General features: G+C 38.9%; 5 protein-coding genes across 5 annotated transcripts; 2 read left to right on the top strand and 3 right to left on the bottom strand.

Moving 5' to 3' along the window:
* Positions 1–16,569: 16,569 nt before the first annotated feature.
* KGD2 (2-oxoglutarate dehydrogenase complex E2 component) lies at positions 16,570–18,061 on the bottom strand (the record flags this gene model as incomplete). Its single annotated transcript, XM_066777169.1, has 5 exons — positions 16,570–16,614; positions 16,676–16,815; positions 16,868–16,922; positions 16,971–17,423; positions 17,480–18,061. The coding sequence occupies 5 exons, from the start codon at positions 18,059–18,061 to the stop codon at positions 16,570–16,572; spliced, it is 1,275 nt and encodes a 424-aa protein (XP_066633011.1).
* A 396-nt stretch (positions 18,062–18,457) lies between these two features.
* On the top strand, positions 18,458–18,830 carry SLS55_005724 (uncharacterized protein; the record flags this gene model as incomplete). The annotated part of the gene is made up of 3 exons (XM_066777168.1): positions 18,458–18,483; positions 18,538–18,670; positions 18,729–18,830. The coding sequence occupies 3 exons, from the start codon at positions 18,458–18,460 to the stop codon at positions 18,828–18,830; spliced, it is 261 nt and encodes an 86-aa protein (XP_066633010.1).
* Positions 18,831–19,781: 951 nt separating this feature from the next.
* Positions 19,782–20,423, bottom strand: HTA1 (histone H2A; the record flags this gene model as incomplete). The annotated part of the gene is made up of 4 exons (XM_066777167.1): positions 19,782–19,840; positions 19,894–20,097; positions 20,150–20,238; positions 20,368–20,423. 4 exons carry the CDS (start codon positions 20,421–20,423, stop codon positions 19,782–19,784), a joined length of 408 nt encoding a protein of 135 aa, XP_066633009.1.
* A 492-nt stretch (positions 20,424–20,915) lies between these two features.
* On the top strand, positions 20,916–21,518 carry HTB1 (histone H2B; the record flags this gene model as incomplete). Its single annotated transcript, XM_066777166.1, has 4 exons — positions 20,916–21,081; positions 21,157–21,228; positions 21,282–21,369; positions 21,428–21,518. The coding sequence occupies 4 exons, from the start codon at positions 20,916–20,918 to the stop codon at positions 21,516–21,518; spliced, it is 417 nt and encodes a 138-aa protein (XP_066633008.1).
* A 554-nt stretch (positions 21,519–22,072) lies between these two features.
* ATG4 (Cysteine protease atg4) lies at positions 22,073–23,534 on the bottom strand (the record flags this gene model as incomplete). Its single annotated transcript, XM_066777165.1, has 4 exons — positions 22,073–22,451; positions 22,497–22,724; positions 22,774–22,942; positions 22,994–23,534. 4 exons carry the CDS (start codon positions 23,532–23,534, stop codon positions 22,073–22,075), a joined length of 1,317 nt encoding a protein of 438 aa, XP_066633007.1.
* Between the last annotated feature and the right edge of the window lie 291 nt (positions 23,535–23,825).

The raw sequence follows: 23,825 nt of genomic DNA, 5'->3' as shown, positions 1-23,825 counted from the left end.
TACCTAGTTTTTCGAAAATAATTTCTAAAATACCTATACCCTTACCTAAATACCCAGTTTTTATAAAATTTACCCAAATACCCTACTTTTAAGCATAACTTTTTATGCATTTTCTTATAAATTATAAAACGGGCGAAACTGGGTATTTAGGTAAATATATTATAAAGTAGGGTATTTAGGTAAATATTATTTACCGAAATACCCAGTTTTTTTTTTAAAAATTAATGGCGCATTCTAGACTCTTTTTAAAATTAATCGCGCATTTTAGCCTCTTTTTAGCCCCTTTTTAGCTTCTTTTTAGCCCCTTTTCAGCCCCTTTTTAGCCCCTGTTCTAAATCTATATAATAGGGCAGTTCTATATAGGTAAAAACAGTAGAAATCTGCCACTATAGTAGATTCTTAACTATTCGAAGTTGGCGTAATCTATTTCGACTAAAAAGCTGCACGAGATGCTACTAGATTATATCTAGCATAGCGACACGAATCTTACGTATCGAAACGAGCCGATAAAACGCGTACGCATTAGAAATGTAAACTAGCTAGATGCGAATTTCTACTTTAAATTAGACAGAAAAAAGGTAAGTAATTTTACTATTTTTCCCTCTTTTTAATTCTTTATAATTACTTCAATTGCAATTAATTTAAATTTTACTAATATATTCTATTCAGGCGATGTAATTGTTAAGAAACTTAAGCCTCATACGTGTTTTTCCACGCAAATATACGAAAATTGGCGATATTAACGTTCTGTACGCGTTCTAATCGACCACTAACGCAATACAATTAAGAAAGAACCCTAAATTTAGCTAAATTTAATACGCACCCTCGAGCGTATTAACCATGGGGTTAATATTAACTATTAGCAGGCCTGGCGAATTCGTAAATAGGCGAAAATCGAGGCGGTTAGTACTAAATTAGAGATGATTCGTCGAATTTAGGTAAGTTTATCTATAAAATTAGCTATTAAAACTAATTTATTTATTACTAAATAGCCCTACCTTCGTGAAATTCGACAAAATCACGGTAATAGAGGCGGTTTTACGCGATTTTCGCGTGATAAAGAGAGTAGAGCATTTTAGTAAGTAATATATTATATATATATTAAGTAAATATACTAATTTATTTATTATTTAGATATGCTTTCGTTGCTTCTAATGCTACTTGCGCAGCAGCTATTGTTAATAATCGAAATTTTATTTCGATTAATGCTGCGCATATAAAAGTAGAAGCTTCTAGTTATTTACTAATAGCTTCTATGCTCGATTTCAACAACTAGATTCTTCTAATTGCCTAGGGAATCTACGCTGGCCCTGAAAATAAGCGATCCTAGCTTAGATTTTTACGCTTTATTAATAAAGCGTTAATCGAAGCTAATCGTACGATTTTCGAGCGCGAAGAAGAGAAAGAATCGATATTAAACACGTTAAGATTCGCTTTTATAAGCGATCGTAGTATAGGTTTATTATCTACAATTTCCTAGCTATTTCCGCTGGCTCACAATTATTATTATAGCCAGCATTTAGCTAAAAACGTTGGCAAAGAATGCAGTTATTCGATTGCGTAGCAATTTCGACAGGTAAGTTCTATTTTACTATTTTATTCTATTTAATTAGAGTCTAACTGGCTTAATTTAAGCTAATTAAATTATAGTTGGTACACGTTACGAACGAATTCGAATTCTAGTAAAAACTTAACGCAATTCGAGTACTAAATGCTCGAGGAGCAGAGTATATCGATTAAATACCGCACGATTAATAGGTAAAATACGCAATTCTAGTAAAAAACCATTCTAGATACGGCCAAACAACGTTAAATATCTTAGAATCTATAAATTCTTTATGGTTACCACATAGAAAACAGTATATTCTGCTCGCACTAGAGGGTATTTGGAATTTTACCATGCAAAAATTCGTTTAAAACAGTTAAAAACGCATAGAATTTCTACTAATAGACTAGGCATGGGCGAAATTTTAAGCAGAATTGCTAGAAGTAAGTAAATTACTAAAATATTCTAAATTAAATTTAAACTAATTAATTAATAATTTAGTTACGTACCTAGCGAGTAGTAATTTCTAATCACGAACGCGGCCTAGGCATAGTTTTAAGAGAACGCGTGTAATTTATTATAAATCTTAAAGATAAGACGTGTTTCTATCTTAATTTTTAAGATTTTCGAATTTCCTACCGCTACGCGCACGCGTTAATTACCTAATTTAGGTATAATGCTTTGAAATACGCTAGAGAAGTGCATTCTACTAAAAATTACCGAGTTTTCTATAATAATTCTTAGTATTTAAAGCCTTTTGTAGTAAATTCCTTTGCTTTAGATGGCGATACCTGCTTAATTGCAGAGGAAATACGCCAAAGAGGGCGTGGCAGACCTCGTAAAAACGAGCGTAGGCGACGCCTTACTACGCAGCAGCAATTACGCTAGGCGCAGTAGAGAGAAGACTAAAGAAACGTAATTCGCGAGCCTTATACGATTCTTCGCCGCGATTAGCTCGTTTAGCAAAGAGAAAATCGCGAGAATTTACAAGAAAATCACGAAAATTCGCAAGAATTAAGCTAATCTAGTAAAGATTTAAGTAAATTTAAGGGATTTTCTTCTAATTCTAAGAAAGAATCAGTAGAATTCGACCTAGAAAATGCGAATTTATAAGAATCGGGCGAAGATTCGAGTGAATCTAAGAAAGAATGAGTAGAAAACAGGTCTAGCAGCCCTTAGGGAACCTAGAAACACGCGAATCTACTAGAATCTGGCGAATCTGCTGCAGAGAATAAGGAAGATTTAGTAGAAAACAGTTCTAGCAGCCCTTAGGGAACCTAGGAACACGCGAATTTACAGAAATCTAGCGAATTTGCTGTAGAAAACGTAGTAGAATTAGTAGAATTCGATCTACCAGGCAACGAAAATCTGCAAGAAACCAGCCTAAACAGCGAATCTGCTACAGAAAATAAGGAAGAATTAGTAGAAAACAGGTCTAGCAGCCCTTAGGGAACCTAGAAACACGCGAATCTACTAGAATCTGGCGAATCTACTATAGAGAATAAGAAAGAATTAGAAGAAAACACTCTTTCTAGCTTAATTTTAAGCTAGAATCTAGATTCTAGCTTGCAAAGCGACGAATTTAAGCTAGATTTTACGTTAGTTTCGCGTAATTTAAAGCGTCCTGCGCTAAGAATACGCGAAAGCGTAAGAAAAAAGATACTTCGCCTTATAGAAACGGGTAAAATTGCTAAAAACGAAGATAAACTTACGTAGAATTCTATTTTTAAGGCGTATAATGTTTAATTTACTTTATTTTCTTGTAAAATACTAAAAGATTCTAAAAAAACTTGTAAAGAATAGCTTAAATAGAAAATAAAAAATGCGTTAATTTTAAAATTAATTTTCTCTTAAACGGTAGAAGATTTTAGGACAATTCTTATATACTATTAAAATATAGTATATAAAGTACTTAAATTAAAAGTTTTACGTTTTTCTATAAAGAAACGAAGTCGATATGATTTTTTAAAAAAACCGGGTATTTTAATAAAAAGTATTTACCCAAATACCCTACTTTACATTTTATTTACCTAAATACCCGGTTTTTCGTAAATTACGAACTTTACTTTATGCAAGGTCTATTATTTACCCAGATAACCAGGTGGGTATTTGGGTAAGGGTATAGGTATTTTAGAAATTATTTTTAAAAAACTAGGTATTTCGGTAATTTGCCGTAAGTTTATTTTTATTTTTAGTAATTTTATTTATTTTTATAAGGTAAAGTATTTTTTTTCTTACGCTTTCGCGTATTCTTAGCGTAGAACGCTTTAAATTACGTAAAACTAATATAAAATTTAGCTTAAATTCGTTGCTTTATAAGCTAAAATCTAGATTCTAGCTTAAAATTAAGCTAAAAAAAGTATTTTCTTCTAATTCTTTCTTATTCTTTATAGTAGATTCGCTAGATTTTAGTAGATTTACGTATTTTTAGATTTTTTAAGGGCTACTAGACTTATTTTCTACTAATTCTTTCTTATTTTCTATAGTAGATTTATTATTTAGACTAGTTTTTTATAGATTTTCGTTATCTAGTAGATTAAATTCTACTAATTCTACTACGTTTTTTATAGTAAATTCGCTAGATTTCTATAAATTCGCGTATTTCTATAAATTCGCTAGATTTCTATAAATTCGCGTATTTCTATAAATTCGCGTATTTCTAGATTTTTTAAAGACTATTAGACCTATTTTCTACTATTTCTTTCTTATTCTCTATAGTAGATTTACTAGATTCGCTAGATTTCTATAAATTTACGTATCTCTAAATTTTCTAAGGGCTACTAAATTTATTTTCTTTTAATTCTTTTTTAGATTTACTTAAATCTTCGTCTAATTCTTATAAATTTATATTTTCTAGGTCGAATTCTACTAATTCTTTTTTAAAATTAGAAGAAAATTTCTTAAATTTATTTAAATCTTTACTAGATTAGCTTAATTCTTACGAATTTTTATAATTTTTTTATAAATTCTCGCGATTTTCTTTTTACTAAACGAGCTAATCGCGGTAAAAAATTATATAAAATCTATAAATTATATTTCTTTAGTCTTCTTTCTACTACGCCTAGCGTAATTACTACTACGTAGTAAGGCGTCGCTTACGCTTATTTTTATAAGATTTTTTACGCTCTTTTTAGCGTATTTTCTTTATAATTAAGTAGATATCGCTATTTAAAGCGAAGAAATTTACTATAAAAGACTTTAAATACTAAGAATTATTATAGAAAACTTAGTAATTTTTAGTAGAATATACTTCTTTAGCGTATTTTAAAGTATTATATCTAAATTAGATAATTAGCGCGTACGCGTAGCGGTAGAGAATTTAAAAATTTTAAAAATTAAGATAGAAATACGTCTTATCTTTAAGATTTATAATAAATTATACGCGTTCTCTTAAAACTATACCTAGGCCGCGTTTATAATTAGAAATTACTACTCGCTAAATACGTAACTAAATTAATTAATTAGTTTAAATTTAATTTAAAATATTTTAGTAATTTACTTACTTCTAGTAATTCTACTTAAAATTTCGCCTATATCTAGTCTATTAATAGAAAATCTATGCGTTTTTAACTATTTTAAACGAATTTTTATATAGTAAAATTTTAAATACCCTCTAGTATAAGTAGAATATATTATTTTCTATATAGTAACTATAAAGAATTTATAGATTTTAAGATATTTAATATTATTTAGCCGTATCTAGAATAGTTTTTTACTAGAATTACGTATTTTACCTATTAATTATACGGTATTTAATCGATATACTCTACTTCTCGAGTATTTAGTACTTAAATTACATTAAGTTTTTACTAGAATTCGAATTTATTCGTAATATATACTAGCTAGAATTTAATTAGCTTAAATTCTTAATTAATTAAGCTAGTTAGGCTCTAATTAAATAGAATAAAATAGTAAAATAGAACTTATCTATTAAAATTACTATATAATTAAATAACTATATTCTTTACTAACGTTTTTAGCTAAATACTAGCTATAATAATAATTATAAGCTAGTAAATATAGCTAAAAAATTATAGATAATAAATCTATATTATAATCGCTTATAAAAGTAAATCTTAGCGTATTTAATATTTATTCTTTCTCTTTCTCTTTCTCGCGCTCGAAAATTATATAATTAGCTTTAATTAACGCTTTATTAATAAAGCGTAAAAATCTAAGCTAAAATTACTTATTTTTAAGGCTAGCGTAAATTCTCTAGGTAATTAAAAGAATCTAATTATTAGAATTAAGTATAGAAGCTACTAGTAAATAACTAAAAGCTTCTACTTTTATATACGTAGTATTAATTAAAATAAAATTTCGATTATTAATAATAGCTACTATATAAGTAGTATTAGAAGTAATAAAAATATATTTAAATAATTAATTAGTATATTTACTTAATATATATATAATATATTACTTACTAAAATACTCTACTCTCTTTATTACGCGAAAATCGTGTAAAACCGCCTCTATTACCGTAATTTTATCGAATTTTACGAAGATAGGGCTATTTAGTAATAAATAATTAGTTCTAATAGCTAATTTTAGAAATATTATTAAAAACTTATCTAAATTCGACGAATTATCTTTAATTTAGTACTAAACGCCTTAATTTTTGCCTATTTACGAATTCGCTATGCCTGCTAATAGTTAATATTAACTTTATAGTTAATACGCTTAAGGGTACGTATTAAATTTAGCTAAATTTAGGGTTCTTTCTTAATTATATTACGTTAGTAGTCGATTAGAACGCGTATAGAACGTTAATATTATTAATTTTCGTATATTTACGTAGAAAAATACGTATAAGGCTTAAGTTTCTTAATAATTACATCGTCTAAATAGAATATATTAGTAAAATTTAAATTAATTATAATTAAAGTAATTATAAAGAATTAAAAAGAGGGAAAAATAGTAAAATTACTTATCTTTTTTTTATCTAATTTAAAGTAGAAATTCGTATCTAGCTAGTTTATATTTCTAGTACGTACGCGTTTTATCGGCTTTTTTTAATATGTAAGATTCGTATCGCTATACTAGATATAATCTAGTAGTATCTTATATAGCTTTTTAGTCGAAATAGATTACGCTAACTTCGAATAGTTAAGAATCTACTATAGTAGTAGATTTCTACTGTTTCTACCTATATAGAACTACCCTATTATATAGATTTAGAATAGGGGCTGAAAAGGGGCTAAAAAGAGGCTAAAAAGAGGCTAAAAAGAGGCTAAAAAGAGGCTAAAATACGCGATTAATTTTAAAAAGAGTCTAGAATACGCTATTAATTTTAAAAAAAAAACTAGGTATTTCGATAAATATTATTTATCTAAATACTCTACTTTATAATATATTTATCTAAATACCTAGTTTCGTCTATTTTATAATTTATAAGAAAATATATAAAAAGTTATGCTTAAAAGTAGGGTATTTAGATAAATTTTATAAAAACTAGGTATTTAGATAAGGGTATAGGTATTTTAAAAATTATTTTTAAAAAACTAGGTATTTTAGTAATTTACTATATAAAGTACTTAAATTAAAAGTTTTATTCTTTTCTATAAAGAAATAAAGTTGAAATAATTTTTTAAAAAAACCGGGTATTTTAATAAAAAGTATTTGTCTAAATACTCTACTTTATATTTTATTTATTTAAATACCTAGTTTTTCGTAAATTACAAACTTTACTTTATATAAAATTTATTATTTATCTAGATAACTAGGTAGGTATTTAGATAAGAGTATAGATATTTTAAAAATTATTTTTAAAAAACTAGATATTTCGGTAATTTACTAAAATAGAGGGGTTAAATTTATAGATATCTTATTTATTTAGATATCTAGATAAATATTTAAGTAAGAGTATAAATATTTTAGAAATTATTTTTAAAAAACTAGGTATTTTAGTAATTTACCGTAAAAAGTTATACTTAAAAGTAAAATATTTAGATAAATTTTATAAAAACTAAGTATTTAAATAAAAGTATAAATATTTTAAAAATTATTTTTAAAAAACTAAATATTTTAGTAATTTATTATTTTATTTACGGTAAATTACCGAAATACCTAGTTTTTTAAAAATAATTTCTAAAATACCTATATTCTTACCCAAATACCCACCTAGTTATCTAGGTAAATAATAGACCTTATATAAAGTAAAGTTCGTAATTTACAAAAAACTAGGTATTTAGGTAAATAAAATGTAAAGTAGGGTATTTAGATAAATACTTTTTACCGAAATACCCGGTTTTTTTAAAAAATTATATCGACTTCGTTTCTTTATAAAAAAACGTAAAACTTTTAATTTAAGTGCTTTATATACTATATTTTAATAGTATATAAAAATTTTCCTAAAATCTCCTACTATTTAAGAGGAAATTAATTTTAAAATTAACGTATTTTTTATTTTCTATTTAAGCTGTTCTTTACAAGTTTTTTTAGAATCTTTTAGTATTTTATAAGAAAATAAAGCAAACTAAACACTAAACGCCTTTAAAATAAAATTCTATATAAGTTTATCTTCGTTTTTAGTAATTTTACCCGTTTCTATAAGGCGAAGTATCTTTTTTCTTGCGCTTTCGCGTATTCTCGGCGCAGAACGCTTTAAATTACGCGAAACTAGCGTAAAATCTAGCTTAAATTCGTCGCTTTATAAGCTAAAATCTAAATTCTAGCTTAAAATTAAGCTAGAGAGGGTATTTTAGTCGATTTCTTACGAATTCGCGTGCCCCTAAATTCTTTAAGGGCTGCTAGGCCTATTTTCTTCTAATTCTTTCTTATTCTCTATAGCAGATTCGTTAGATTCGTTAGATTTCTATAAATTTACGTGCCCCTAAATTCTTTAAGGGCTGCTAAATCTATTTTCTACTAATTCTTTCTTATTTTCTATAGTAGATTCGCTATTTAGGCTGGTTTCTTATAGATTTTCGTTGCCTAGTAGATCGAATTCTACTAATTCTACTACGTTTTCTATAGTAAATTCGCTAGATTTCTATAAATTCGTGTATTTCTAGATTTCTTAAGGGCTACTAGAACTATTTTCTTCTAAATCTTTCTTATTCTCTATAGCAGATTCGCTAGATTTATTAGATTCTTATAAATTCGTATTTTCTAGGTCGAATTCTACTAATTCTTTCTTAGAATTAGAAGAAAATTCTTTAAATTTACTTAAATCTTTACTAGATTAGCTTAATTCTTACGAATTTTCGCGATTTTCTTATAAATTCTCGCGATTTTCTCTTTACTAAACGAGCTAATCGCGGCGAAGAATTATATAAGGCCCGCGAATTACGTTTCTTTAATCTTCTCTCTACTACGCCTAGCGTAATTACTACTACGTAGTAAGGCGTTACCTACGCTCGTTTTTACGAGATCTGCTACGCCCTCTTTAGCGTATTTTCTCTATAATTAAGCAGGTATCGCCATCTAAAGCGAAGGAATTTACTATAAAAGACTTTAAATATTAAGAATTATTATAGAAAACTTAATAATTTTTAGTAGAATGTACTTCTCTAGTATATTTTAAAGTATTATATCTAAATTAGGTAATTAACGCGTGCGTATAGCGGTAGAAAATTCGAAAATCTTAAAAATCGAGGTAGAAATACGTCTTATCTTTAAGATTTATAATAAATTACACGCGTTCTCTTAAAACTATGCCTAGGCCGCGTTCGTAATTAAAAATTACTACTCGCTAGATGCGTGACTAAATTATTAATTAATTAGTTTAAATTTAATTTAGAATATTTTAGTAATTTACTTACTTCTAGCAATTCTACTTAAAATTTCGCCTATGCCTAGTCTATTAGTAGAAATTCTATGCGTTTTTAACTGTTTTAAACGAATTTTTACATAGTAAAATTCTAAATATCCTTTAGTGCGAGCAGAATATACTATTTTCTATATAGTAACTATAAAGAATTTATAGATTTTAAGATATTTAACGTTATTTAGTCGTATCTAAAATGGTTTTTTACTAGAATTACGTATTTTACCTATTAATCGTGCGGTATTTAATCGATATACTCTACTTCTCGAGTATTTAGTACTCGAATTACGTTAAGTTTTTACTAGAATTCGAATTCGTTTGTAACATGTACTAGCTAAAATTTAATTAGCTTAAATTACTAAAATATTCTTAATTAATTAAGCTAGTTAGGCTCTAATTAAATAGAATAAAATAGTAAAATAGAACTTATCTATCGAAATTACTGCGTAATCGAATAACTATATTCTTTACTAACGTTTTTAGCTAAATACTAGCTATAATAATAATTATAAGCTAGCGAAAATAGCTAGAAAATTATAGGTAATAAACCTATACTACGATCGCTTATAAAAGCGAATCGTAGCGTATTTAGTACTAATTCTTTTTCTTTTTCTTCGCGCTCGAAAATTATACGATTAGCTTCGATTAACGCTTTATTAATAAAGCGTAAAAATCTAAGCTAGAATCGCTTATTTTTAGGGCTAGCGTAAATTTCCTAGGCAATTAGAAGAATCTAGTTAGTAGAATCGAGTATAGAAGCTACTAGTAAATAACTAGAAAGCTTCTACTTTTATATACGTAGTATTAATCGAAATAAAATTTCGATTATTAATAATAGCTACTACGCAAGTAGTATTAGAAGCAACGAAAGTATATCTAAATAATTAATTAGTATATTTACTTAATATAAATATAATATATTACTTACTAAAATACTCTACTCTCTTTATCACGCGAAAATCGCGTAAAACCGCCTCTATTACCGTAATTTTATTAAATTTTACGAAGGTAGGGCTATTTAGTAATAAATAAAGGTGCGTAAATTGCTAACCCCCCCCTCGTACGATTACTGACCCCCCCCGCCAGATTACTAACCCCCCCCCCCCCCGGGATATTCACCCAAATCCCCAGATTTTATATGTAATTTCACGGGGATTTTGCCACCTTCTTTACTGCATTAAAACCTCTTAATCGTTACCCTACGTATATTATCACCTTAAGCATTACGGATCGTAGCTACCCAGCGGCACCACCCAGCGACACCACCCAGCGGCACTTATGCGGCACTTATGCGGCACTTATACGGCACTTATACGGCACTTATACGGCGTAGTAGAAGCGCGCTATTTATACCCTCGAAGGCTACCCTAGGCGCAGACGTAGAAGCAGGCGTAGGCGCAGGCGTAGACGTAGGCGCACGGGTGTTTCATTATACGCGCAGTCGCCGCGCCGACGCCGGAAGATTAATAATCCGAAGCGCTAAACTTATAACCGTTAGCTACTATTGCGGCCCGCGCGAAGCGAGGAACACCACACGTCGCGAATTTAGTAGGGCGGGTACATTTACTAACACTACGCTTTACGTAGCGGTCGTATTACGATGTATCTTCGCCTATATTAAAAAAGATATATAAAAATGCCTAGAAAAAAGTTATACATAGTATTTAGCCTGTTTAGGCGCGATGCACGACCTAGAAGATATTCTAAGATTTTAATATTTCTTGCTAAGACGCTAGCCGGGTATATACCGAAATTACTTAAAATGGCCGTTATCCGCCTTATCCGCCGGGGGGGGGGGGTTAATAATCGGGCGGGGGGGGGGGGGTTAGTAATCGTGTAGGGGGGGTTAGCAATTTACCCGCCTAAATAAATTAGTTCTAATAGCTAATTTTAGAAATATTATTAAAAACTTATCTAAATTCGACGAATTATCTCTAATTTAGTGCTAAACGCCTCGATTTTCGCCTATTTACGAATTCGCTATATCTACTAATAGTTAATATTAACCCTATAGTTAATACGCTCGAGGGTACGTATTAAATTTAGCTAAATTTAGAGTTCTTTCTTAATTATATTGCGTTAGTAGTCGATTAGAACGCGTATAGAACGTTAATATCGCTAATTTTCGTATATTTACGTGGAAAAACACGTATAAGGCTTAAGTTTCTTAATAATTACATCGCCTAAATAGAATATATTAGTAAAATTTAAATTAATTGCAATTAGAGTAATTATAAAGAATTAAAAAGAGAGAAAAATAGTAAAATTACTTATCTTTTTTCTATCTAATTTAAAGTAGAAATTCGTATCTAGCTAGTTTATATTTCTAATACGTACGCGTTTTATCGGCTCTCTTCGATACGTAAGATTCGTATCGCTATACTAGGTATAATCTAGTAGTATCTCGTATAGCTTTTTAGTCGAAATAGATTACGCCAACTTCGAATAGTTAAGAATCTACTATAATAGTAGATTTCTACTATTTTTATCTATATAGAACTACCCTATTATATAGATTTAGAAAAGAGGCTAAAAAGAGGCTAAAAAGAGGCTAAAAAGAGGCTAAAATACGCGATTAATTTTAAAAAAAGAGGCGAATAGAGGCTAAAATACGCGATTAATTTTAAAAAAAGAGGCGAATAGGGGCTAGAATACGCGATTAATTTTAAGAAAGAGTCTAGAATACGCTATTAATTTAAAAAAAAAACTAGGTATTTCGGTAAATATTATTTATCTAAATACCCTACTTTATAATATATTTATCTAAATACCTAGTTTCGCCCGTTTTATAATTTATAAGAATATATATAAATAGTTATACTTAAAAGTAGCGGCAAATTACCGAAATACCCAGTTTTTTAAAAATAATTTCTGAAATACCCATACCCTTACCCAAATACCCACCTGGTTATCTGGGTAAATAATAGACCTTGCATAAAGTAAAGTTCGTAATTTACGAAAAACCGGGTATTTGGGTAAATAAAATGTAAAGTAGGGTATTTGGGTAAATACTTTTTACCGAAATACCCGGTTTTTTTAAAAAATCATATCGACTTCGTTTCTTTATAGAAAAACGTAAAACTTTTAATTCAAGTACTTTATATACTATATTTTAATAGTATGCAAAAATTTTCCTAAAATCTTCTACCGTTTAAGAGGAAATTAATTTTAAAATCAACGCATTTTTTATTTTCTATTTAAGCTGTTCTTTACAAGTTTTTTTAGAATCTTTCAGTATTTTACAAGAAAATAAAGCAAATTAAACACCAAACGCCTTTAAAATAAAATCCTACGCAAGTTCATCTTCGTTTTCAGCAATTTCACCCGTTTCTGTAAGGCGAAGTGCCTTTTTTCTTGCGCTTTCGCGGATTCTCGGCGCAGAACGCTTTAAATTACGCGAAACTGGCGCAAAATCCAGCTCAAATTCGTCGCTTTGCAAGCTGGAATCTGGATTCTGGCTTAAAATTAAGCCAGAGAGGGTATTTTGGTCGATTTCTTGCGAATTCTCGTGTTCCTGGGTTCCCTGAGGGCTGCTGGGCCTGTAATTTACTGGTCCTTCCTCATTTTCTGCAGTAGATTCGCCAGATTCCTGTGGATTCGCGTGTTCCTGGGTTCCCTGAGGGCTGCTGAACCTGTTTTCTACTGATTCTTCCTTATTTTCTGCAGCAGATTCGCTGTTTGGGCTGGTTTCTTGCAGATTTTCGTTGCCTGGTGGATCGAATTCTACTGATTCTGCCACGTTTTCTGCAGTAAATTCGCTAGATTCCTGTGAATTCGCGTGTTCCTGGGTTCCTTGAGGGCTGCTGGGACTGTTTTCTCCTGAATCTTCCTCATTCTCTGCAGCAGATTCGCCAGATTCGCCAGATTCCTGTGAATTCGCATTTTCTGGGTCGAATTCTACTGATTCTTCCTCATTCTCTGCAGCAGATTCGCCAGATTCGCCAGATTCTTGTGAATTCGTATTTTCTAGGTCGAATTCTACTGATTCTTCCTCAGAATCAGAAGAAAATCCCTTAAATTCACTTGAATCTTCACCAGATTGGCTTGATTCTTGCGAATTTTCGCGATTTTCTTGTAAATTCTCGCGATTTTCTCTTTGCTGAACGAGCTGATCGCGGCGAAGAATCGTATAAGGCCCGCGAATTGCGTTTCTTTAATCTTCTCTCTGCTGCGCCTGGCGTAATTGCTGCTGCGTAGTAAGGCGTCGCCTACGCTCGTTTTTACGAGGTCTGCCACGCCCCCTTTGGCGTATTTCCTCTGCAATTAAGCAGGTATCGCCATCTGAAGCGAAGGAATTTACTGCAAAAGGCTTTAAATACCAAGAATCATTGTAGAAAACTCGGTAATTTTCAGCAGAATGCACTTCTCCAGCGTATTCCAAAGCATTATACCCAAATTGGGTAATTAACGCGTGCGCGTGGCGGCAGGGAATTCGAAAATCTTGAAAATCGAGGCAGGAACACGTCTTATCTTCGAGATTTGCAATAAATTGCACGCGTCCTCTTGAAACTGTGCCTAGGCCGCGTTCGTGATTGGAAATTACTGCTCGCCAGGTGCGTGACTAAATTAATTAATTAGTTTGAATTTAATTTAGAATATTTCAGTAATTTACTTACTTCTAGCAATTCTGCTTGAAATTTCGCCCATGCCCAGTCTGTCAGTGGAAATTCCATGCGTTTTTGACTGTTTTGAACGAATTTTTGCATGGTAAAATTCCAAATACCCTCCAGTGCGAGCAGAATATGCTGTTTTCTGTATGGTAACCATAAAGAATTCATGGATTCCGAGATATTTGACGTTGTTTGGCCGTATCTAGGATGGTTTTTTACTGGAATTGCGTATTTTGCCCATTGATCGTGCGGTATTTGATCGATATACTCTGCTCCTCGAGCATTTAGTACTCGAATTGCGTTGAGTTTTTGCTGGAATTCGAATTCGTTCGTGATATGCACCAGCTAGAATTTAATTAGCTTAAATTCTTAATTAATTAAGCCAGTTAGGCTCTAATTAAATAGAATAAAACAGTAAAATAGAATTTACCTGTCGAAATTGCTGCGCAATCGAATGACTGCATTCTTTGCCAACGTTTTCAGCTAAATGCTGGCTACAATAATAATTGTGAGCCAGCGGAAATAGCTGGGAAATTGCAGGTAATAAACCTGTACCACGATCGCTTATAAAAGCGAATCGTAGCGTGTTTAGTACTGATTCTTCCTCTTCTTCTTCGCGCTCGAAAATCGTACGATTAGCTTCGATTAACGCTTCATTAACAAAGCGTAAAAATCTAAGCCAGGATCGCTTATTTTCAGGGCCAGCGTAAATTCCCCAGGCAATTGGGAGAATCTGGTTGTTGGGATCGAGCATAGAAGCTACCAGTAAATGACTGGAAGCTCCTACTTTCATATGCGCAGCATCAATCGAAATAAAATTTCGATTATTAACAATAGCTGCTGCGCAAGTAGCATCAGGAGCAACGAAAGCATATCTAAATAATAAATAAATTAGTATATTTACTTAATATATATATAATATATTACTTACTGAAATGCTCTACTCTCTTCATTACGCGAAAATCGCGTAAAACCGCCTCCATTGCCGTGATTTTGTCGAATTTCACGAAGGTAGGGCTATTCAGTAATAAACAAATTAGTTTTAATAGCTAATTTTATAGATAAACTTACCTGAATTCGACGAATCATCTCTAATTCAGTACCAAACGCCTCGATTTTCGCCTGTTTACGAATTCGCCAGGCCTGCTGATAGTTGATATCAACCCCATGGTTAATACGCTCGAGGGTGCGTATTAAATTTGGCTGAATTTGGGGTTCTTCCTCAATTGTATTGCGTTGGTGGTCGATTAGAACGCGTACAGAACGTTGATATCGCCAATTTTCGTGTATTTGCGTGGAAAAACACGTATGAGGCTTAAGTTTCTTGACAATTGCATCGCCTGAATAGAATATATTAGTAAAATTTAAATTAATTGCAATTGGAGTAATTGTGAAGAATTAAAAAGAGGGAAAAACAGTAAAATTACTTACCTTTTTTCTGTCCAATTTGAAGCAGAAATTCGCATCCAGCTAGTTTGCATTCCCAATGCGTACGCGTTTTATCGGCTCGTTTCGATACGCAAGATTCGTGTCGCTGTGCTAGATATAATCTAGCAGCATCTCGTGCAGCTTTTTGGTCGAAATAGATTGCGCCAACTTCGAATGGTTGAGAATCTGCCATGGTGGCAGAATTCTACTGTTTTTACCTACATAGGACTGCCCTATTATATAGATTTAGAACAGGGGCTGAAAAGGGGCTGAAAAGAGGCTAAAAAGAGGCTAAAATGCGCGATTAATTTTAAAAGAGGGGTAAAATGCGCGATTAATTTTAAAAAGAGTCTAGAATGCGCCATTAATTTTAAAAAAAAAACTGGGTATTTCGGTAAATAATATTTACCCAAATACCCTACTTTACAATATATTTACCCAAATACCCAGTTTCGCCCGTTTTATAATTTGTAAGAAAATGCATAAAAAGTTATGCTTAAAAGTAGGGTATTTGGGTAAATTTTATGAAAACTGGGTATTTGGGTAAGGGTATGGGTATTTCAGAAATTATTTTCGAAAAACTGGGTATTTCAGTAATTTGCCGTAAAAGTAGGGTATTTAGGTAAATTTTATAAAAACTAGGTATTTAGATAAGGGTATAGGTATTTTAGAAATTATTTTCGAAAAACTAGGTATTTTAGTAATTTACCGTTTTATTTATTTAAATATTTAGTTTATTATAAATTATAAACTTTACTTTATATAAAGTCTATTATTTATTTTAATATTTAAACAGATATTTTAGTAAGAATATAAATATTTTTATTTTTTATTTTAAAAAAACTAAATATTTAAATAATTTACTAACTAATTAAACTTTTAAGAGCTTATATAGTTTCGCTTTAAAATATTATTTTATTAGTAGTAAAAAAACTTACCGCCTTATAATTTCTACCGCTAAGATAGCGAGTTAAGTAAGTTTATATAGTATTCTTTAAAAAATTATATATTCTACTAGTACTAAAGAGAATTTAGAACCTTACTAAAAAAGTTAATTATTCTACGAAAATTTTCTAATTCGGAGGTGTAACTATAAGATCCGTATAGTACACCAAACCATTCAAGTGCAGCACCAGCGCTCCAGTCTGTACAAATATGCGGAAATGATGCACGCTCCAAAATCACCTCCATTCCATAGCCAGAAACCGGAAAACCTAACCCAACAGCATGCGACGAGGGTCCTCAATGTACTCCTTAATCTATTGCATTTGTTAACATTGAAAGACAAAGCGCACCCGAGGAGGCTCGATGAGAACGTACCTTGACCAGGAAAGTAACAGCTTCCCTGCCATCCAGCAGGCGGTGGTCGTAAGTAAGAGCAAGGTACATCATGGGGCGGATCTCGACCTTGCCGTTGACGGCAACGGGCCTCTCCTTGATGGCGTGAAGACCAAGCACAGCTGCAACACATCAGATACAGACCGAGGGGATACAGAGATATGCATGACTTACCAGTTTGGGGGAGGTTGATGACGGGTGTGCCGTAGAGCGAACCGAAGACGCCACCCTGGGCTAACGTTAATCACGGTACCACCAGCTGAAGGTGAGCACTTACGTTGCTGATGGTGAAGGATCCTCCAGCCATGTCCTCAATAGTCAGCTTGTTGTCGCGCGCCTTCTTGCCAAGGTCCGCGATCGACTTCTCGATGCCGATCATGTCCATAGCCTCGGCGTTGCGGACAACGGGAGTAACAAGACCCTTTTCGGTTGCAACGGCGACACTGATGTCCACATAGTCACGGTAGACGATGGTATCTCCGCCATTGGGGCCCTCGATGGATGCGTTGACTGCAGGAACGTCTTTCATGGCAAGCACACAGGCGCGAGAGAAGGCGCTCATGAAGCCAAGCTTGACGCCGGTCTTCTTGAGCACATCGTCCTTGTAGAGTTTCCGGAGCTCCATCAGCGAGGACATGTCGACCTCGTTGAAGGTGGTCAGGGAGGCGGCCGTGTTCTGCGACTGCTTGAGGCGCTCGGCAATCCGCAGACGCATACGGTTCATTTTCACCTGAGAAAAGCCGCGTCAGTTCCATCAAACTCGCGGCGCAGAGGGTGCAAACTTACGCGGCGCTCCTCGCGGCTACCGAAGGGAGAATCAGTCTTCTTGGGCTGTTCCTCCTTCGCCGGAGCGGGCTTCTTCTCCTGCTGCGGCGGAGGCTGGGGCTTGGACTCCTCCTTGGGCGGCTCAGGCTTCTTCGAAGGCTCGGGCTTCTTCTCCTCCTGGGAAGTCTCCTGCTCCTTAGGAGCGGGCTCCTTGGGCTCGTCCTTGGCGGTCTCCTCCTTCTTGCCCTCCGGAGGGGCGCCGCCGAGCTCGAGCTTGATGAGGTCCTGGCCAACGGTGACAGTGTCCTCCTCCTTGACCAGCAGCTCAGCGATGGTGCCAGCCTCGGGGGCATTGACAGAGACATCGATCTTGTCGGTCTCAATGGTGGCAATCTCCTCGTCGAGCTCGACGTAGTCGCCGACGCTCTTGCTGAACTGCTTTAGGGTACCCTCGGTGATAGACTCGGCCATCTCGGGGACCTTGACAATCTTGGAAGCATAGGTGCGGCACTGGGGGAAGAGCAATTGCGGCAGACGCTGGGAGCTGCGCGGGTAGGCGGCAGCGAAGCGCACCGAGGTGCTGAGGACGCGGCGGAAGGACATGGCGACGAGAGGCGCAGACGAGGAGCAGCAGAGCTATGTGCGGGCAGTGCCGAGGGCAATGTAGGGGGCACGAGACCAGCGTGGCAGCCAGACGCAGGACGAGAGAGCGTGGACGGAGAGAGGGGAAGGAGGTGATGATGGGATGAAGAAATGCCTCTTGGCTGTCACCGGCGCAAGGCCTGTGACGAAGGTCAGACCCGCTTAGTCGTCCGGCCCACGCCCGAGGGTACAGCGTCGCGCGCCCGGCTCCTTCCGCCTCGCAACTTCAGTCCATTGAGCAGCAGCACGGCACTTACAGCAGCGCCCTGCAACGCTTCACCCACCGCGCCGCCCGCCCCACGTAACACCCCCGCCATTGTCTACAGCCGCATCCGCCTCATCGCGACCTCGGCAACCATGGCGAGCAACAAGGCCGTCGTGCTGTGCGCCCCCCCGCCCGCCCGAACGTCCTGCGAGCTCCACTGACGCGCCGCCAGCTCCCTCTACCGACGCTCCCTGAAGCTCGCCCTCGACTGGGCCGTCCACCGCTACGTGTGGAGGGGCCAGGCCATGTACATTCGATCGCTCTTCGAGGCCAAAAAGAACGTCGTTGAGCCGCGCCAGCAAAGGGTCCGTCGCAATGCCCGCCGCCCCAGCCTTGTGGACATCTGCTGACCCCCGCCGCTAGAAATTGATCCAGGAGACCGAGACCTTGCTTGAGAAATGGAAGCACCCCGATCCCTACAGGCCACCTGAGGCTCCTGGTGGTATGTATCCGCTCAGCAAATAGCTTGGCTACGATTGCTGACTCCCGTAGGTTCCAAGTACGAGCGCAACTTGCCGACTCCCATCCTCGACCGTAAGCCGATTCCTATGCCGCGCAGCTTTCTCCGAGTGCTAATAAATTCTTCAGCCCCGCCGCACATGACCCTCTGAACAGCTTACATGGACCGTGGCTTCATTGGGTGGTTCTGTAGATTTCATGGTAGCTGCTCGGGCCAATCGCAAACGGCGTATTTGTCACACCTCTGAGTGATCTGTGAGAACAGCTCTGCCGTTGATTGGCAGGTCTCGACCTTCAAGCAACTAGCCAACATTCCAAGGAGCGCACTTGAGCGCTTGACGTAACATAAACCCTGGGCGTTTGTACAACAGGACGGACTTACCGGCGTAGCTCTCGTTTGTGGACAGCCGGATGGGCTGGTCTCATCCATGAAAAGCAATAGTATACGCTAGATCGCTGGATGTACATGGATTCTGCAAAATCCATAAACTTCGCAATAGATCGCACGCGCACTCCAGACGCGGCAACTGCTGTTTTGCCCCTTCTGAGGGGCTACCTCCCACATATTTAACGCCTACAACGGGATCTATTGTATCTCAATTCCGCGCCAGTTTCTCCCGAATCAATATAGATCATCTAATGTCGCCCGACCCTAGCATTCACCTGACGCAGTTCTCCACAGGATGAGAATCCACCAGATTTGCGGATCGCGGGGCTCCGCACCAGATCAACTGTAGTCAGAAGCTTCAAAATCACTCAAATCGGATAGCGTATGAAATGTAATCGACTCGTCAGATTTCATCCATACCCATGGATGTAATGTACAGCACCTGCCCTATTGCAGTACTCAAAGCCGTAGCCGTGAAACCCAGAACCCATGCCGAAACCCCATTATCGTTAAAGCAAACCGCCAAACCCGCGCCTGAAAAAGCAGAAGCAGAAGCCGAAAAGAACCGCTTACAGCTCTTGGCTGGGACCACCCTTGCCAGCCTTGGCGGTCTTCTTGGGCAGAAGGTCTGAATCGCAGTTAGCACATGAACCGCGAAAATGGCTCCAATCGAAAACGTACTCTGGTGAATGTTGGGGAGAACACCACCCTGGGCGATGGTGACGTGACCGAGAAGCTTGTTCAACTCCTCATCGTTGCGGATGGCGAGCTGCAGGTGACGGGGAATGATACGGGTCTTCTTGTTGTCACGGGCAGCGTTGCCCGCCAGCTCGAGGATTTCGGCAGCCAGGTACTCGAGGACAGCGGCGAGGTAGACGGGGGCACCTGATTGCGATTAACACCACTTCGGATTTCGCGCGGACCCAATATAACTCACCAGCACCGACACGCTGAGCGTAGTTGCCCTTCCTGAGGAGACGGTGGACACGACCGACGGGGAACGCGAGACCGGCCTTGGACGAACGGCTGCAGGAGGTCAGAAAATGCTTTTCATCTTTGGAGGCGGAGCGCGACGCAAATACGCGTCAAAAGTGCAGATTAAACATGCAGGACGCGCTGAAAAAGACTCAGAATCAAGCGGCGAGAGAAACTTACGACTGCGCGTTGGACTTGCTGCCCGAGGCCTTGCCACCAGACTTGCCACCAGTCATTTTTGCGGTTTGTTTGTTTGAGCGATTAGGCTGGGAAAATGGAATGTGTGGGCCGTCAGTTGACGCGGTAGTCGTGCAATAAGTCGAGCGTAGTGAGATGGAGAGTGGATGGGGGGGAATGGGAGGCGGGCGGCGCGGGCAGCTTATATGAGGGAGCGTCGCGTTCTAGCGATCAACGGCAGTGACGAGGGCTCCGGCGGGGCGCAGGGTACCAGTCGCGCAGCCGCGCCCGCCGGATAAGCGAGCCCGGCGCTTGCTTGCGGTCTAGCGCGTCGCGCCCCGCACGGGCCTCACAACAAGTGACGCGACGAGCTCTTGCCCGATCACTCGCCGGCCTTTAAGTAATGAGCCCGCCCGCGCGACGCAGCTCCAACTCCGTTTCTCCATCCACCACCCATACCGCTCCATCGCGCCGTCGCACGCAGCTCACCCGCTTACGCCATCAATCCAGCTACTTAGCTTTTTCGCGCAACTTCAGCTCAATCCGTCAAAATGCCCCCTAAGGCCCAGAAGACCCCCACCACCGGCGGCAAGGCCCCGGCTGGAAAGGCTCCCGCGGAGAAGAAGGAGGCTGGCAAGAAGACCGCCGCTCCCTCTGGCGACAAGAAGAAGCGCACCAAGTCCAGGAAGGAGACCTACTCTTCCTACATCTACAAGGGTGAGTTGCGCGCTCTTTGCGCATTTGCGCGCATTTGCGCGTGCTGAGCTTCGTTACTGACGTTTTCGCATCCAGTCCTCAAGCAGGTTCACCCTGACACCGGTATCTCCAACCGTGCTATGTCCATCCTGAACTCTTTCGTCAACGGTATGTTTCCATCGCATCCGAAACCGAGCGACCCGATGCTGATAAGCCTGCAGACATCTTCGAGCGCGTTGCCACCGAGGCCTCCAAGCTCGCGGCTTACAACAAGAAGTCCACCATCTCTTCCCGCGAGATCCAGACCTCGTGAGCACCCCGCCTCCCCCGCAATGGCCCCGCGCAACAAATACTGACTTCTCCACAGTGTCAGGCTGATCCTCCCGGGTGAGCTGGCCAAGCACGCCGTTTCGGAAGGCACCAAGGCCGTCACCAAGTACTCTTCCTCCACCAAATAGGTGACTTCATCTTCAGATGCGGTGTTTCAGGGTTGACTTCGGTGGCGATGTTCCCTGATTTTTAGCTCACATCAGGGCGGATCGGTTCGGGGACGGTGTTCATGGGTTTTAATGCGATCATGGGATGGCTTGCTTCATTTTTTCAGGCCGGGTTTGGCTTTACGGACTCATGGTTTTCAGATATCACTGCGCTTGTACATTACGGTCCTCCGAGACAAGCAGTCCGAAAGGAATCGGTACTTCAGATTTTCTCGCGTTTTCTGTTGAACGTGCCCCCGGATCCTTCCACGAGCTCCTAACATGGTAGGAAACGCGATTTCGAACGACATCCAGCGAGCACCGGACGATGCCTATTTCTTGGCACCGAAGTGGACTTCCGGGGAATGTCGTATTCGCTCACGTCAACCGTCAAGATTCACCAGACCACCCCACACTTGCACCGTCAGTGCACGAAATGTTATCACGACACGACAGGGCCCTGGCTGCAGACATTGAAGGAACAGTCTAATTGAATGGTATCCCAACAGTGCCATATTCAACGCCGCGACTCTGGTTCATTGCAAACTTTCGTCATCTTCGTCATCAAACGCCTCCACCTCATCGATTGCACCCTCGCGCTCCTGTCCGCCATGGATAACTGGTTCAGAATCGGCAACATTAATCACCGGTTTGCCGTGCACCTCCGTGACGGCTTTCCTCCAGTTTCTCCAGTCAGTCTCATCGCGAATGAGAAATGCGATCAGCATTGACGGGTCCATCTCCTTTATGTGAAGACGGCGCAAGCGGCGTGTATGGCAGGAATCGATGTCTTCCTGGGTATAATCGGGAAGATCGGAATAGAGAGGGAGGAAGGGCCGAGTGTTGTGCGGATCCAGATAGAAGAAATGAGAGCCTTGTACGCCGACGAAGTAATGGGAAGCCGACGGACGGCCACTTGGAATGTCAGCAAAGAAGACCCCCCCTGATATAGGTGCTTACCCAGCAATGCCAATCGACTGAGGTAGTTGCAGCGATGCTTTGAGAGCTTCCCAGTACACTGGTGTCACTCGGTCAATCCCCAGCCTGATGCCGACCAGTACCAATGTCGGTCGGAAGGAACCCTTTTGGTCCTTTGCTGTCTTCATGAAACTGTCCTCGTAAACGTCGGATCCGTCACCGGTGATATATATGCGAAGACCAATGTCCTCGTGACCGTTCGAGAGAGCTCTGGCTGTGGTTAGTATCCGTGCAACGGGGCGGGCGGAATGGGACTGACTGGATACATCTCGCGGTGGCGGATGGGCCAAACCATTCACCCGGGTGTTTGCCGCAAGCTGCTGCACCGTGTTCGACAAAGCGGTGGATGGAGAACGGGGCTTTTGGATCGTCGGCGAACAAGGAAAGGATCTGTCGCTCTTCTTGTGGGTCAAGGCCTCTCCGCCAGTCTATGTGTGTCAGCAAGCTACGGGCCTATGACCGACGGAGACAATACATACCTCTCCCTAGCCGAAGCACCTGCAAGGCATTCGCCAAGAGGCTCTGTCCGGATCTGATCATGCAACCCCAGCCAGTATCGGAAGAGAACCCAGTGTGGTTGCTGAGTTGGCTCCGGAGGCGCACGCCAAAGCTCATGGAGTTGGTAGCGTTCGGGTCTTGAGACCGCGGTATGGCAGCGAAGTTGGAGCGATAAGTTAACCAGAAGCGGGCTTCGAAATCGTCTAGGAAAGGCGCAGGCCAGCCGCCATCGTTGTCCGCATCCGACAAAGCGTCAGCTGCCCGGGCGCTCTCGTCTTCACTGCTGTTCTGACTGGTGCCATCGCCGGTGGCCGAGCGAGACGAGGCGGTGGAGCCGTGCGATACAGACAACGGTGGCGCGGGGCGGTCGGAGGCATCGAGGCTGGAGGAGGCAAGGAAGGATTTGGAGTCATAGGATCTTCCGAGACACCATATGGGAGAGGCTTCTTCGTTCGTGGGGAGCGGGTCCCAGAAGTACTGGACCAGGCGCTTGCTGTAGCGGCCGATGTCGACGTTGGCCATGGCGGAGGGCGAATATCTTCACCGGAATAGCATCACCAGCGGTGGTCGGAAAGGATGCGGCGGCGCAGATGGGGGAAGTTGGGAGCGCGTGGTGGATGCGGGTGTGATGAAGGTGACGGCAGCGCATGCCTAGACAGCTGACCCCAGGCAAAGCTCAGATGGCGGGGAAGGCCGCTCGCCGCCGGTGCCTGATGCGCTGCGGCTGCTCCTGGCGATCCCCAACACACGCTGCCAACGCGGCTCAAATGGCCATGCCGCCGCCGCCATCGCCGCCGCGAACCAACGAGAAGC

The sequence above is a fragment of the Diplodia seriata genome (assembly GCF_021436955.1).
Source record: "Diplodia seriata strain FDS-637 chromosome Unknown scaffold_5, whole genome shotgun sequence".
Lineage (NCBI taxonomy): Eukaryota > Fungi > Ascomycota > Dothideomycetes > Botryosphaeriales > Botryosphaeriaceae > Diplodia > Diplodia seriata.
Note: the sequence above shows the minus strand (reverse complement) of the source record. Positions and strands in the feature narration are given on the sequence as shown.